Source organism: Pelobates fuscus, chromosome 13 (assembly GCF_036172605.1).
Source record: "Pelobates fuscus isolate aPelFus1 chromosome 13, aPelFus1.pri, whole genome shotgun sequence".
NCBI lineage: Eukaryota > Metazoa > Chordata > Amphibia > Anura > Pelobatidae > Pelobates > Pelobates fuscus.
The window spans coordinates 32206457-32223574 of record NC_086329.1 but is presented as its reverse complement, the minus strand read 5'-3'; the positions used below and the strand labels follow the sequence as shown (position 1 = coordinate 32223574).

General features: G+C 42.4%; 1 protein-coding gene across 1 annotated transcript in view; it reads right to left on the bottom strand.

The window, feature by feature from the left end:
- Positions 1-16905, bottom strand: part of COCH (cochlin) — a 40287-nt gene extending 23382 nt beyond the window's left edge. Inside the window, exons 1-3 of the mRNA XM_063439762.1 lie at positions 16816-16905; positions 3125-3183; positions 936-980 (exon numbers count right to left, since the gene is read on the bottom strand). Of these exons, the coding sequence (XP_063295832.1) occupies positions 936-980; positions 3125-3161 (82 nt within the window). The 5' untranslated portion in view covers positions 3162-3183; positions 16816-16905. The remainder of the gene's footprint in view (positions 1-935; positions 981-3124; positions 3184-16815) is intronic.
- Between the last annotated feature and the right edge of the window lie 213 nt (positions 16906-17118).

Genomic DNA, 17118 nt, shown 5'->3' with positions numbered 1-17118 from the left:
GGAAAATTCTGCACAGCTCAGCTATTTTAAAAAAAATGTTTCCTTTACATTTATATTGTCTCTGAAATATATGAAACAGCAGCCTTCATCTGGGGATAAAATAACAAGTTTATAACATTGAATAGAACTGGACATTTTGTAAATGGGGTTAGTAGCTGATCAGCAAAACAAGCTTTCAGAAAACCATTAGCCCTCAGGGATGTATTAACTTGTGATGAGTTGCGAATTGCTTTGCATCACCGAGACCACAAACAATTATGGAAATATGTTAATTATATTAAATGCATAGTGTTTATGCTATTTTTCCAATATTTAGAACCAATTTTGTCCTATTTCATAACTGTCGTCACAACTCAAAATCTAATCATTAAAATTCTTTGACATTGACAGCTGTAACCCTCTCTGTATGTTGCAGAGCTGGGTTTAATATGCAGCAGCAATTATGGAAAAATCACTGCATTTGCAGTCATTGTTACTTATCAAACTGTTCCAATGCAGCCACATGTTCTACTAAATACAATAAAAAGGAAATGTTTGGCGTCTACTTAAATACCACCATGCATTATGTAAGAAACATATCTTTTTATTATTCCCGTTCTTAGTTAGAACATCTCACAATCTATGAATTCTTTTTTTTTCTTTTCTATTTCTAGAGCCAAAAGAAAATACAAGTACATATATTTTTTTTCCCTAAATGAGAACATGTGTCTGGACTGTAAGTTCGTTTGAGTAGGACTCTCACAATGTACAATTCAGGTTCTTCAATTTGCCATAATTTCTTTGGATCTTTGTAGAGAACTTCAGTGTATTTTGGTGCTTTATAAATAAAAACAAAGTAATAATAAATGTAGGCAAAAATTACAAGCCTATCGCACGCTACTAATGAATGCCACTATAAAAGCTGATTTTAGATAAAAGATTTGAAATACACTTACATTCTCCAGTGCTTGGATCCAAGGCCACAGACCGTGCAAAGATGCCTTAGAACAGACAAAAGGGAATATTTATAGTTAGAATTCCTTTAGAACCTTTCACAATACTGTTTTACGGCCATTTAATAGATTAACAATATTTGGACATATCCCAGGGCAGTCAACATAAGCACTTTAACTGATATGCACCGCTGTGAAGGTAATAATGCAGTAAGCACCCTGCTCCCTAATAAGGAGAGACTTACTAGTTAACTAAGACGATTTGCAAAAAAACACTGCAACTATAAGCCTTCCCACAAGCTTTAAAGGAACATGTCAAGCCACCATAAAATTCACATTTTAAAAGAACATAAACAAGCAACATATGAAAAAAAAATTACATAAATTATAAATGAATTTAAATTTTTTGTTCAACTGTGTGATTTCCAGAGAAGTGACAGTCTCGCTTTAAAGGAGGAACTATCCTTCAGAGGAATGGTGGTTGTTCACAGCATTGACCGACTCCCACATGCTCAGATTTTTAACATGAATGAGCTTAAACATGAAGATAGCACAAAGGAGGCCAAAGGATTCAGCCATGCTTTAACAAAAATGCAAGACACAGTTTGATGTAGCAGAAAGTAGTGTGGGCCAGACACATTGTCCAAAAGGTCCTCATTCAAATCCAACGCTTCATGAGAAGGTGCATCCAGAAATCACTTCTAAGTGGAATGCAAGCGGGGACCCACCTGGGAGTCCCCATCAGAAAGCTCTATGGACAGAAAGGGAACCCTAAAAACTCAAAATAGGGAAATCAGTATTGAGATACTAGATGGGCAGTTTGGCAGTGCTAGACTTCACACAGGAAGATATGGTACGAAAATTCAATTACACGGTTGCAGCAGGGTCATCTAGAACCAGAAAGAGAGCCATCTAGAACCAGAAAGAGGGAGTGAGGAGAACTGCTACCAGGAGCAGACCTTAGTCAATCATCCTGTACAATAACCCAAAACAGGAAACACATACATTGTAAACCAGGAGGCGCCAAAACTGAAAGCTCAATAAAGTCCAATCAGTTCCGAATGAGGAAGAGCCATAACTTGGGAATTTAGGACTGGTTCTACATCTCCATTTGAGGGAAGCCATATCTTACTAGTGATGGATCCTTGTGGACTATGACAACACTGAGCTGAAAAAAGCTTACAATATTAGGGTCTCCTGACCTCATCAATTCCCTGCATACATGGCTATGACAAAGACACAGGATAAAGGCTAGAGTTAATAGACCAGTGGTTCTCCTGCCCTCTTTCATAACAGCTACAGTAGAGGCACAGCTATGTGATGTAGTTCTGTTACAATTCTCTGCTTGTGATTAGAGAAATGTTTAGGACATCACCAAGAATATAGGAATTTAGTGACAGGTTGCCAATGCACTGACAACGAAGCTGGCATATAAGTGTCATAGGGAAGGAGCATCCTGCTTTGAGAAGGCAAGAGGTAGTTGAGGCCTGGAAATGGGTGTCACCTATAAAACAAACAGACCGTAAAATATTGTGGTCCAGTCATGTACATAAAAATACATATTTATTTTGCATAAGGAAATAATATGCACACATGTGAAACAGTCATGACAGGCTGAACAGCATGGTGCCAGAATTTCCCTGGTAATGTTTCACAGATAAGAGTCAAGCCATTTTCGAATACCTAGCTGGCTCTTCCAAGCACCCATGGTCACATTGGCAATATCAGTACTGTCCGAGCTTGGGATGAGAATCATTGGCTTCCATGAAATGAATACCATCTAAAGACAGACAGAACTGATATTGCTATTACTTTGGTGCTATCTGTGGAGAGGTAAAAGACCAGAAGGCGGCCAGGTGACCCTAGCAAGTGTCACACTGCTGAAAATGGTTACATTGTTGACAGTAGCATGCTGTAATGATTATGGAGCTTGAAATGTCACATTAAGCAGGGATTATTAGTAAAAAAAAACAAAAAACTTTGCTTCATGTAACAATATTGGATTTTAGATGAAAAGCACCAAATGTGCCAAACGTCAAACATTATTATTATTAGTATTTAGAAAATTGGGCAGACTAGATGGGCTGAATGGTTCTTATCTGCTGTCACATTCTATGTTTCTATGATGTTTTAGATTGTTTCAACATCATTTTATTTCCATTAAACAGAGGGCAAGGTAAAAAGTTGCTTACCTAAAATCACCAACACGTGAGAGATGGAGTTAATCATCTTGCAGAGAAAAGGAGGTTATCTAAAAGGAACAAAAGGAAAAAACATTTACACAAATAAACAAAAGAAGTAAAAATACAAAAATACAAAACAAAACACACATTAACTGAATAAAAAGCCAAATGCAAAATGAAGGTGTCTTAACTGTACATACAATTGCGATAAATGTGAATCAATTCAAAGTAGTTCACTAAACGGATTATCAAAAATAATCTGGGACCACCTGGACTCCAAAAACCATACATTATACCCAAAATGTATAGACTGACTGTGCAACACAACCTCTGAAGTACCTTAAAGGACAACGGTCAACTTAAAACAACTTATTAATAAAGGAAATAGTTTTTGTTTTTTTTAGGATATGTAACAACTCATCCCTATCTTTAGTATATGACAGGATCCTTCAGCCATATACATGTACCATGGGTCAGACAGTGTTTGGAAACCAACAGTTAGTCTCTATAGTTTTATCTTCTGTGCAGGGAAAGACACAAGTAAGACGAGAGACACTAACCTGTCGGTTTGCTATTTTTTTGTAACAGAAGGTACAGTATTTACAGGTAATTTGTATGAACGAGTAAAGCCATCAATATTGTATGGTGATGAAAAGTAGGCCCACTTTATTAGCTGACTTTGATTCTGATCTGACAGAGGTATCCGTTGCTGATCTGCCTGCAATGCTCCTGCAATTCGGCTCTTTATTTGCAGTCAGTATCCACTGCCTTCACAATATGGTTGTGTCAGTTACTTAACCAGCAAAATTCCACGGCTCAAAATTACACCAATATCTCAAACTGCAAAAGCCATAATGACCATCAATTCAATGCCTTCAGATGCACCAGACAACTCTCTCCCACTCAAAACCCATGCTATAAACTCTGCATATGAACAGTTAAAGGAACACTATAGGGTCAGGAACACAAACATGTATTCCTATTGTGTTAAAACCACCACCCAGCCCCCATCCCTTGCCTCCCATTTGCCTTCCTAAATATAGTTAACTCTTACTTGTATTAAGTCTGCAGCTGCTGCTTCTGCCCCTAAACTGCCTGCTGTCTGCGTACATCATCAGAAGTGTTGTTTTGTGCCAATCACAATGCTTTCCCATAGGATTGGCTGAGACTGTCAAGGAAGCAGATCAGAGGCAGAGCTAGCACACGTCAAACACAAACCTGGCCAATCAGCATCTCCTCATAGAGATGAATTGAGGAAAGTTCAGTGTCTGCATGCAGAGGGTGGAGACACTGAATGGCAGTACTGCACAATATGCAACACTGCCCCAGGAAGCACATCTAGCAGCCATCTGAAGAGTGGCCAGTGGAGTTATCCCTAGGCTGTAATGTAAACACTGTATTATCTCTGGGAGAAAAAAAAACAAAAAACAGTGTTTACTGCAAAAAACCTGAGGGGAATGATTATACTCACCAGAACAAATACAATAAGCTGTAGTGTCCCTTTAAGATAGGGCAAATATAACACTACAGTCCAATAGAGAAGTCTCACAAACCTAACATAGAATAACAATTAAATGTTAGGGTGGCTTACAATTTTGTGTTTTTAGTCAATCAAAACAGCATAGAGAATACTGCAGATCAAAAGTCTACCTTCTCACTAACTTTACTCCGGAAAACACGCAGGAGACACTAGAATGTTCCATGTTTTTGGAACAGTTATGCTTTCATATCTCTGCTGAGCCACAGTTTCAGTTAGTTTTACCTATTTTGTTGTTGACTTGTTTTCGGTATTGACATACTGTGTCAACGGAAATTACAGGTATCCGTCTTTGAAATCATGTTACCCAATTGCAATGCACAATTGTACTATAAATATAATGGTGAAACTACTTTGTAAAGTCTCAAGTGCTATACAACGGGGAACTTTGTCACAGTGCTGTGCTCTATAAAAGTCGTGGAAAAAGGTAAAAGGGAAGGAATCACAAAGGAATGGGCCTGCGTGTCCTACGGATTTCCATTGTGACCCCCCACCTTTTAGCACTTTGCACCATTTTTCAGAACCCACCATTTTGATAAATCCCCCAAAATGCTGAGCACAAAGTGAGGTGAATACATATGACAGCCAATTGCAAAACTGACAAAGACCGCGGAGCATGACTAAATCACCACCCTTAGTCAACCTCTGCTCATGACTTTTCCTTATCTATAACTTTGCAATAAAGCAAAATATTGAAGAAAAAAAAATAAAAAATAAAATAAGAGGGTAAACAAGGGAGAGTATGGATATAACAGTTATCAAAAAGAAGGGACAGCGCCTCTTTTTATATTATTATTATTATTCATAAAGCGCCAACAAATTCCGCAGCACTGTACAATGGGTGGACTAACAGACAAGTATTTGCAACAAAATCAGATGAATGCACAGGAAAGAAGGCATTGAGGGCTCTGCTTACTTTATACGACTTTATCTCTGTAGCCCTGGCCACGCCTTCTCTAGCTCGCACAGCCTCATTATGCCCTTCTTGAAAATAGGTATTTATTTGGAATCTTTCATAAAAAACAGAGTATGTTTACTCTAGAAATTCTTATCTGCTGATCGGTTAATTGCCTGCTAGTTCAAAGCAGCCTGTAATGGTGGCATTGGGACTTTAGAGAATAATAGTATATCATTTTTCAATTTATGGTCTGGAGCTTTACTCCTAAAGGCCATCTTTAAAGATAATTTCCAGATATACAGCACAGACTACAAGGACCTGAATACATTAAACAAAAAACAATGTCCAATATCACGGATCTTTAAACTATATGGGCAGCTTCAAGAGGCAACGTGGCTTTCCAACCTCCATTATAGTGTTGACATTGAAGATATGTAATGCCAAGATTTCATGTTACATTAATGGGACACTCCAAGCACCATACACAGTGTTGGTGCTTTCTAAAGTGTTACACCACTCAGAAAACAATCTCAACGTTAGATGTATGTTGAGTGTGTACTCCGCGGCATTCTGAGTGACTGCCACTAGAAGTTTTCCTAGGCAGCAATGGTTCTGGTGAGTATAGTACCCCTTTAACCTTTCCTTATGAAAAGGGCTCTCAAGTACAATGAGCCTGTTCTTATGTTGAAAGACCATCAGGCTTACTTGGCTCAATGTCTACCAGGATCAGCTATGTCTTATCACATGTGGGAAAGATCACACAATCTATCTCATGTCTGACAAGTCGTCATTCTTTAGTTCCCCAGCACTGAATAAAATAGAATAGTCTCATAAAATGGTCTGATAACATTGGAAATCTGTATGAAGTTTGATCCATACATCTCTCTCATACAATAAACTCCCGAGCAGAGCACTCTCTCCCAAGTCATTGTTCACATCTCCCGACCGACCGTACGCTAATCATTACCTGAAATAATTGATCAATAAATATCATTTAAAGACAGGTTGGTTTTGTATACCTGTCTGAATCTCTGCTCCTTCAGTCTCTCCACCAACATCAGGTTCCTGTGAGGCCCACCAGCAAGCTGTGTGACCTCTTTGCAAGCTTCACTTATTGTCTGTATGCCGCCAGGTATCTGTATCTCAGCCATTACCTTGGTCAGGATGTAAGAAAAGCCGGGAACCCTTGCACCATATCATCCACTCTGGCCAGCTGCCAATTTTGCCTTTCCAATAATACGTCACAGTCAGTATAGCTTTCTATGTGCCCAATAATACCACAAAGACAATACTGGAGTTAGCTCGTTTGAGCAGGGTCCTCATCTACCTATTGTTCCTGTGTCACTGTGTAATTGTCTCATGTATTGTAAATTCCCCCCCCCCCCCCCCCCCTTTCATAATATTGTAAAGCGCTGCGGAATTAGTTGGCGCTATACAAATACCAATAATAATAATAATATATGTGATCCATCTTACCACACACCACTTGCAGCAACAAACATGGACAGTTAAACCGGAAGCATCGTATGTACACGTGAAGCCAGTATAACGCTGTATGTAACCAGTTACCACACTTGCAGTGTTACAACCTACATGACCAGTAATACTGCACAGCCAGTATTGTATATGCTCAGAAATATCAGTCACACACCTAACATTCAAAGGCACAGAGATACTTTAATTTGAGATAGTGGCTGAGGGTGTGGCTTGAGAGATTTTAGGTGACTTTACTAATAATTTAAAAACGAAAATGGAATTTAGAACAAGAACAATGTATCGTATTTACACAGACTGATTTCTAAAACACATTTATTGTAATATTGCTGTGGAGCTCTGTTATACACTCAGACACACCAACAATAAAGGGATTTGGGCCCAAAATTCGGGTCAGTTGGGAGGTGGGCTTTAAGCATCTTGGACTACTTCCTAGCAAAATGATTTATAGGAATTGTGTATTATAAATCCAGTAACACTGTACATGTACATGGCAAGTAATACCAAACAACTATCACTTCAACACGTGTATACAGTAAAGCCAGACTAAAAGTACTGTAGTGTGCATTTCTCCATATACCAAACAGATAGTACAACAATGTATATAGTAATACAAGAAACCCTGTATTAGAGAGCAAATTCCACACCAAGTATTCATAATTTACATGTCCATTAATAGCTCCCATTCAGTGTAGCAGTGTAAGAGCCCATTAATAGCTCCCATTCAGTGTAGCAGTGTAAGAGCCCATTAATAGCTCCCATTCAGTGTAGCAGTGTAAGAGCCCATTAATAGCTCCCATTCCGCGTAGCAGTGTAAGAGCCCATTAATAGCTCCCATTCAGTGTAGCAGTGTAAGAGCCCATTAATAGCTCCCATTCAGTGTAGTAGTGTAAGAGCCCATTAATAGCTCCCATTCAGTGTAGCAGTGTAAGAGCCCATTAATAGCTCCCATTCAGTGTAGCAGTGTCAGTACCCATTAATAGCTCCCATTCAGTGTAGTAGTGTAAGTACCCATTAATAGCTCCCATTCAGTGTAGCAGTGTAAGAGCCCATTAATAGCTCCCATTCAGTGTAGTAGTGTAAGTACCCATTAATAGCTCCCATTCAGTGTAGCAGTGTAAGAGCCCATTAATATCTCCCATTCAGTGTAGTAGTGTAAGAGCCCATTAATAGCTCCCATTCAGTGTAGCAGTGTAAGAGCCCATTAATATCTCCCATTCAGTGTAGCAGTGTAAGAGCCCATTAATAGCTCCCATTCGGGGAGCAATGTAAGAGCCCATTAATAGCTCCCATTCAGTGTAGCAGTGTTAGAGCCCATTAATAGCTCCCATTCAGTGTAGCAGTGTAAGAGCCCATTAATAGCTCCCATTCAGTGTAGCAGTGTAAGATCCCATTAATAGCTCCCATTCAGTGTAGCATTGTAATAGCCCATTAATAGCTCCCATTCAGTGTAGCAGTGTAAGAGCCCATTAATAGCTCCCTTTCAGTGTAGCAGTGTAAGAGCCCATTAATAGCTCCCATTCAGTGTAGCAGTGTAAGAGCCCATTAATAGCTCCCATTCAGTGTAGCAGTGTAAGAGCCCATTAATAGCTCCCATTCAGTGTAGCAGTGTAAGAGCCCAATAATAGCTCCCATTCAGTGTAGCAGTGTAAGATCCCATTAATAGCTCCCATTCAGTGTAGCAGTGTAAGATCCCATTAATAGCTCCCATTCAGTGTAGCAATGTAAGAGCCCATTAATAGCTCCCATTCAGTATAGCAGTGTAAGAGCCCATTAATAGCTCCCATTCAGTGTAGCAGTGTAAGAGCCCATTAATAGCTCCCATTCAGTGTAGCAGTGTAAGAGCCCATTAATAGCTCCCATTCAGTGTAGCAGTGTAAGAGCCCATTAATAGCTCCCATTCAGTGTAGCAGTGTAAGAGCCCATTAATAGCTCCCATTCAGTGTAGCAGTGTAAGATCCCATTAATAGCTCCCATTCAGTGTAGCAGTGTAAGATCCCATTAATAGCTCCCATTCAGTGTAGCAATGTAAGAGCCCATTAATAGCTCCCATTCAGTGTAGAAGTGTAAGAGCCAATTAATAGCTCCCATTCAGTGTAGCAGTGTAAGATCCCATTAATAGCTCCCATTCAGTGTAGCAGTGTAAGAGCCCATTAATAGCTCCCATTCAGTGTAGCAGTGTAATAGCCCATTAATAGCTCCCATTCAGTGTAGCAGTGTAATAGCCCATTAATAGCTCCCATTCAGTGTAGCAGTGTAAGAGCCCATTAATAGCTCCCATTCAGTGTAGCAGTGTAAGAGTCCATTAATAGCTCCCATTCAGTGTAGCAGTGTAAGATCCCATTAATAGCTCCCATTCAGTGTAGCAGTGTAAGATCCCATTAATAGCTCCCATTCAGTGTAGCAGTGTAATAGCCCGTTAATAGCTCCCATTCAGTGTAGCAGTGTAAGATCCCATTAATAGCTCCCATTCAATGTAGCAGTGTAAGAGCCCATTAACAGTTCCCATTCAGTGTAGTAGTGTAAGAGCCCATTAATAGCTCCCATTCAGTGTAGCAGTGTAAGAGCCCATTAATAGCTCCCATTCAGTGTAGCAGTGTAAGAGCCCATTAATAGCTCCCATTCAATGTAGCAGTGTAAGACCCCATTAATAACTCCCATTCAGTGTAGCAGTGTAAGAGCCCATTAATAGCTCCCATTCAGTGTAGTAGTGTAAGAGCCCATTAATAGCTCCCATTCAATGTAGCAGTGTAAGAGCCCATTAATATCTCCCATTCAGTGTAGCAGTGTAAGAGCCCATTAATAGCTCCCATTCAGTGTAGCAGTGTAAGAGACCATTAATAGCTCCCATTCAGTGTAGCAGTGTAAGATCCCATTAATAGCTCCCATTCAGTGTAGCATTGTAATAGCCCATTAATAGCTCCCATTCAGTGTAGCAGTGTAAGAGCCCATTAATAGCTCCCATTCAGTGTAGCAGTGTAAGAGCCCATTAATAGCTCCCATTCAGTGTAGCAGTGTAAGAGCCCATTAATAGCTCCCATTCAGTGTAGCAGTGTAAGATCCCATTAATAGCTCCCATTCAGTGTAGCAGTGTAAGATCCCATTAATAGCTCCCATTCAGTGTAGCAATGTAAGAGCCCATTAATAGCTCCCATTCAGTGTAGAAGTGTAAGAGCCAATTAATAGCTCCCATTCAGTGTAGCAGTGTAAGATCCCATTAATAGCTCCCATTCAGTGTAGCAGTGTAAGAGCCCATTAATAGCTCCCATTCAGTGTAGCAGTGTAAGAGCCCATTAATAGCTCCCATTCAATGTAGCAGTGTAAGAGCCCATTAATAACTCCCATTCAGTGTAGCAGTGTAAGAGCCCATTAATAGCTCCCATTCAGTGTAGCAGTGTAAGAGCCCATTAATAGCTCCCATTCAGTGTAGCAGTGTAAGATCCCATTAATAGCTTCCATTCAGTGTAGTAGTGTAAGATCCCATTAATAGCTCCCATTCAGTGTAGCAGTGTAAGAGCCCATTAATAGCCCCCATTCAGTGTAGCAGTGTAAGAGCCCATTAATATCTCCCATTCAGTGTAGCAGTGTAAGAGCCCATTAATAGCTCCCATTCAGTGTAGCAGTGTAAGAGCCCATTAATAGCTCCCATTCAGTGTAGCAGTGTAATAGCCCGTTAATAGCTCCCATTCAGTGTAGCAGTGTAAGATCCCATTAATATCTCCCATTCAGTGTAGCAGTGCAAGAGCCCATTAATAGCTCCCATTCAGTGTAGCAGTGTAAGATCCCATTAATAGCTTCCATTCAGTGTAGCGGTGTAAGATCCCATTAATAGCTCCCATTCAGTGTAGCAGTGTAAGAGCCCATTAATAGCTCCCATTCAGTGTAGCAGTGTAAGAGTCCATTAATAGCTCCCATTCAGTGTAGCAGTGTAAGATCCCATTAATAGCTCCCATTCAGTGTAGCAGTGTAAGATCCCATTAATAGCTCCCATTCAGTGTAGCAGTGTAAGAGCCCATTAATAGCTCCCATTCAGTGTAGCAGTGTAAGAGTCCATTAATAGCTCCCATTCAGTGTAGCAGTGTAAGAGCCCATTAATAGCTCCCATTCAGTGTAGCAGTGTAAGAGCCCATTAATAGCTCCCATTCAGTGTAGCAGTGTAAGAGCCCATTAATAGCTCCCATTCAGTGTAGCAATGTAAGAGCCCATTAATAGCTCCCATTCCGCGTAGCAGTGTAAGAGCCCATTAATAGCTCCCATTCAGTGTAGTAGTGTAAGAGCCCATTAATAGCTCCCATTCAGTGTAGCAGTGTAAGATCCCATAAATAGCTCCCATTCAGTGTTGTAGTGTAAGAGTCCATTAATAGCTCCCATTCAGTGTAGCAGTGTAAGAGCCCATTAATAGCTCCCATTCAGTGTAGCAGTGTAAGAGCCCATTAATAGCTCCCATTCAGTGTAGCAGTGTAAGAGCCCATTAATAGCTCCAATTCAGTGTAGCAGTGTAAGAGCCCATTAATAGCTCCCATTCAGTGTAGCAGTGTAAGATCCCATTAATATCTCCCATTCAGTGTAGCAGTGCAAGAGCCCATTAATAGCTCCCATTCAGTGTAGCAGTGTAAGATCCCATTAATAGCTTCCATTCAGTGTAGCGGTGTAAGATCCCATTAATAGCTCCCATTCAGTGTAGCAGTGTAAGAGCCCATTAATAGCTCCCATTCAGTGTAGCAGTGTAAGAGTCCATTAATAGCTCCCATTCAGTGTAGCAGTGTAAGATCCCATTAATAGCTCCCATTCAGTGTAGCAGTGTAAGATCCCATTAATAGCTCCCATTCAGTGTAGCAGTGTAAGAGCCCATTAATAGCTCCCATTCAGTGTAGCAGTGTAAGAGTCCATTAATAGCTCCCATTCAGTGTAGCAGTGTAAGAGCCCATTAATAGCTCCCATTCAGTGTAGCAGTGTAAGAGCCCATTAATAGCTCCCATTCAGTGTAGCAGTGTAAGAGCCCATTAATAGCTCCCATTCAGTGTAGCAATGTAAGAGCCCATTAATAGCTCCCATTCCGCGTAGCAGTGTAAGAGCCCATTAATAGCTCCCATTCAGTGTAGTAGTGTAAGAGCCCATTAATAGCTCCAATTCAGTGTAGCAGTGTAAGAGCCCATTAATAGCTCCCATTCAGTGTAGCAGTGTAAGATCCCATAAATAGCTCCCATTCAGTGTTGTAGTGTAAGAGCCCATTAATAGCTCCCATTCAGTGTAGTAGTGTAAGAGCCCATTCAGTGTAGCAGTGTAAGAGCCCATTAATAGCTCCCATTCAGTGTAGCAGTGTAAGAGCCCATTAATAGCTCCCATTCAGTGTAGCAGTGTAAGAGCCCATTAATATCTCCCATTCAGTGTAGCAGTGTAAGATCCCATAAATAGCTCCCATTCAGTGTTGTAGTGTAAGAGCCCATTAATAGCTCCCATTCAGTGTAGTAGTTTAAGTACCCATTAATAGCACCCTATGAATATCCTAATGGAAGTTAAATAGGTTTCCCCTAATGTAGAGGTTTAGGGATTTCAACAATAAATTAAAGCCATCGCAGCACTGCCCATCCTCAGTGAGACTGAAATTTAACGGGCAGATTCTGTGCTTTACTGAGATTTCTTACCAGGAAAGGTTAAAGGATCTTAACATGTATAGCTTGGAGGAAAGACGAGACAGGGGGGATATGATAGAAACATTTAAATACATAAAGGGAATCAACACAGTAAAGGAGGAGACTATATTTAAAAGAAGAAAAACTACCACAACAAGAGGACATAGTCTTAAATTAGAGGGACAAAGGTTTAAAAATAATATCAGGAAGTATTACTTTACTGAGAGGGTAGTGGATGCATGGAATAGCCTTCCAGTTGAAGTGGTAGAGGTTAACACAGTAAAGGAGTTTAAGCATGCGTGGGATAGGCATAAGGCTATCCTAACTATAAGATAATGCCAGAGACTAATGAAAGTATTTAGAAAATTGGGCAGACTAGATGGGCCGAATGGTTCTTATCTGCCGTCACATTCTATGTTTCTATGAGCTTCATCTGGAATTATCCAAAATACGAAGGTTACTATACATGTAAATATTTAATTCCGGCACTTTTAAATAATTACGTAAATAAAAAATAATCATTTAAAAAAAAAAAAAAAAAAAAAACACTTCTACAAGCTCAACAAAAATTAATGAATAAATACATTTCCCCCTAAAGGTACTCTATTATTATTATTACTCCGTAGTACTGGAAAATACCCAGGACCAGCAGTTCCCTGTGCCGTACATAATGCCCTGTAACACCGTGCAGCCATCCAGGCACTTCGCAAGAAGAAATATAAATATCTAGAGTTACACTATAGTTACTGTAGTCATCTGATACTAGCCTGTTTCATTTTATTGGGGACGCATGGGAAACAAACGTTGCAGTGCTTCAGTATAGTCATTACTGCTTTGTAGCCTGTGTGCTTAAGAGGCCATAAATAAAGAAGCAACATGGCCACCTCTCACTGCAGAGAGGTTTATTTAGCACATGGAATATGGTGGGAAATAAACATTTTAGGCCTTAGCCTGTAAACAATATCTAAATCCAGCAGACAGCACGAATTGTGCCCATTAAATGCCATACACTGCTAATGCTACAGAAAGTAGTTTGTGCCAGCACAGTATGCGCACAGCCCTTCCTGTGCCTGGCATATTATCTGCACAGCCCTCCCTGTGCCAGCACATTATCTGCACAGCCCTCCCTGTGCCCGGCACATTGTCCTCACTGCATTCCCTCTGCCTGGCACATTATGCACACTGCCCTCCCTGTGCCGTCACATTGTCCTCACTGCACTCCCTCTGCCTGGCACATTATGCGCACTGCCCTCCCTCTGCCTGGCACAATATCCGCACTGCCCTCCCTCTGCCCGGCACAGTATCCGCACTGCCCTCCCTCTGCCCGGCACAGTATCCGCACTGCCCTTCCTCTGCCCGGCACAGTATCCGCACTGCCCTCCCTCTGCCCGGCACAGTATCCGCACTGCCCTCCCTCTGCCCGGCACAGTATCCGCACTGCCCTCCCTCTGCCCGGCACAGTATCCGCACAGCCCTCCCTCTGCCCGGCACAGTATCCGCACAGCCCTCCCTCTGCCCGGCACAGTATCCGCACAGCCCTCCCTCTGCCCGGCACAGTATCCGCACAGCCCTCCCTCTGCCTGGCACATTATCCGCACAGCCCTCCCTCTGCCCGGCACAGTATCTGAAAAGCCCTCCCTGTGCCCAGCACAATATCCGCACAGCTCTCCTTGTGCCCAGCAGTGTATCTGCACATCCCTCCTTGTGCCTGGCAAACTATCCACACAGCCCTCCTTGTGCCTGGTACACTATCCGCACCAGCACACTATCCGCACAGCCCTCCTTGTGCCCGGCACACTATCCGCACCGGCACACTATCCACACAGCCATCCTTGTAGCCGGCACACTATCCGCACAGCCCTCCTTGTGCCCGGCACACTATCCTCACAGTCCTCCTTGTGCCCGGCACACTATCCGCACAGTCCTCCTTGTGCCCGGCACACTATCCGCACAGTCCTCCTTGTGCCTGGCACACTATCCGCACAGTCCTCCTTGTGCCCGGCACACTATCCGCACAGTCCTCCTTGTGCCCGGCACACTATCCGCACAGTCCTCCTTGTGCCCGGCACACTATCCGCACAGTCCTCCTTGTGCCCGGCACACTATCCGCACAGTCCTCCTTGTGCCCGGCACACTATCCGCACAGTCCTCCTTGTGCCCGGCACACTATCTGCACAGCCCTCCTTGTGCCCGGCACACTATCTGCACAGCCCTCCTTGTGCCCGACACACTATCCGCACAGCCCTCCTTGTGCCCGACACACTATCCGCACAGCCCTCCTTTTGCCCGGCAAACTATCCGCACAGCCCTCCTTGTGCCCGGCAAACTATCCGCACAGCCCTCCTTGTGCCCGGCACACTATCCGCACAGCCCTCCTTGTGCCCGGCACACTATCCGCACAGCCCTCCTTGTGCCCGGCACACTATCCGCACAGCCCTCCTTGTGCCCGACACACTATCTGCACAGCCCTCCTTGTGCCCGGCACATTATCCGCACATTCTATTAACAGGGCAGTTTGTGCCCAGCACATTCTATTAACAGGGCAGTTTGTGCCCAGCACATTCTATTAACAGGGCAGTTTGTGCCCAGCACATTCTATTAACAGGGCAGTTTGTGCCCAGCACATTCTATTAACAGGGCAGTTTGTGCCCAGCACATTCTATTAACAGGGCAGTTTGTGCCCAGCACATTCTATTAACAGGGCAGTTTGTGCCCAGCACATTCTATTAACAGGGCAGTTTGTGGCCAGTACATTCTATTAACAGGGCAGTTTGTGGCCAGTACATTCTAATAGCAGTCCAGTTTATGCCCAGTACATTCTATTAACTGTGCAATGTATGCCCAGTACATTCTATTAACTGTGCAATTTATGCCCAGTACATTCTATTAGTAGCACAGATTGTGCCCAGTACATTCTATAAACAACGCAGCTTGTGCCCTTTCCATTCTATCAACAATGCAGTTTATGCCCAGTACATTCTATTAGCAGTACAGTTTGTGCCCAGTACTTTCTGACAGAGCCGCTTGTGCCCAGTACATTCTAATTTCAGCAGTTTTTTACCAGCATATTCTATTAACAGCACAGTTTATGCCCAGTACATTCTATTAACAGCGCAGCATGTGCCCAGTACATTCTATTAACAGCGCAGCATGTGCCCAGCACATTCTATTAACAGGGCAGCTTGTGCCCAGTACTTTCTACTGATAGCGCAGCTTGTGCCCAGAACATTCTATTAACAGCGCAGCTAGTGCCCAATACATTCTATTAACAGCAGTTTATGCCCAGTACATTCTATTAACAGCGCAGCTTGTGCCCAGCACATTCTATTAAAAGGGCAGCTTGTGCCCAGTACTTTATACTGACAGCGCAGCTTGTGCCCAGAGCATTCTATTACCAGCGCAGCTAGTGCCCAATACATTCTATTAACAGCAGTTTATGCCCAGTACATTCTATTAACAGCGCAGCTTGTGCCCAGCACATTCTATTAAAAGGGCAGCTTGCGCCCAGCACATTCTACTAAAAGGGCAGCTTGCGCCCAGTACTTTCTACTGACAGTGCAGCTTGTGCCCAGTACATTCTATTGGCAGCAGAGTTTGTGCCCAGGACATTCTATTAACAGAACAATCTGCGCCAAACACATTCCACGGGCAATGCCGCTTGTGCCCAACAGCACATGCCATTCACAGTTTTGCTTGTGCCCAGAGAGCCTTCTGTAGGCTCTTCCCATAGTATTGCTTGTGCCCAGGAAACTTCTTGCACAAACTAAATATGCAATGCTGCATGTATGTACCCCACAAGCTTCATATAGGCTGTGAATTGTGCCAAGCCAATGCAACACAGAATAACTTACACCCAGAAACAGCAAAGCACAACACTGCTTGTGCCCAGTAAATGACATGTACGAAACTGCTTGTATCCAGTAAATATCATGCACAGCAGCAGTGATCCAAAGCATTTCCATGAAGTACCCAGCAATACCATAAAGGCAGTCACTTGTCATCGCTCTACCTGACAACTCACACACCTATCTGGACAAAGACAAGCACACATGCATCAAAGCAGTTACTGCAGTTCCACAACATTCACACAGAGAATGATAGATGATTAGATCTTTTTTGCATGTATAAAGTCACCCACCGCTGTAACGACCCTGCTGCACACAATATTTAAGGTCTGCTCTTCTGGGCTCTGCGCTGTCTCCTCTCTTCTGCACTGAGTTCTGCGCTTCTTATAGGAACATGAAGACCAGAATAAGGAGGGCTGAGAAGGAGGAGGCACTTTAATGAGGAGGAAGGGGGGGTTAGGAAGGTGCAGTGTATCCCCCAAAATCAAAACAAGAGAGTTCCAACCCAAAAGGTTTAAATTACAATCTCTATGTAGCTTTTCTTAACCCATGATACATACCCGGCTTCAAATTCCAACGTGTACTCAATAAAAATT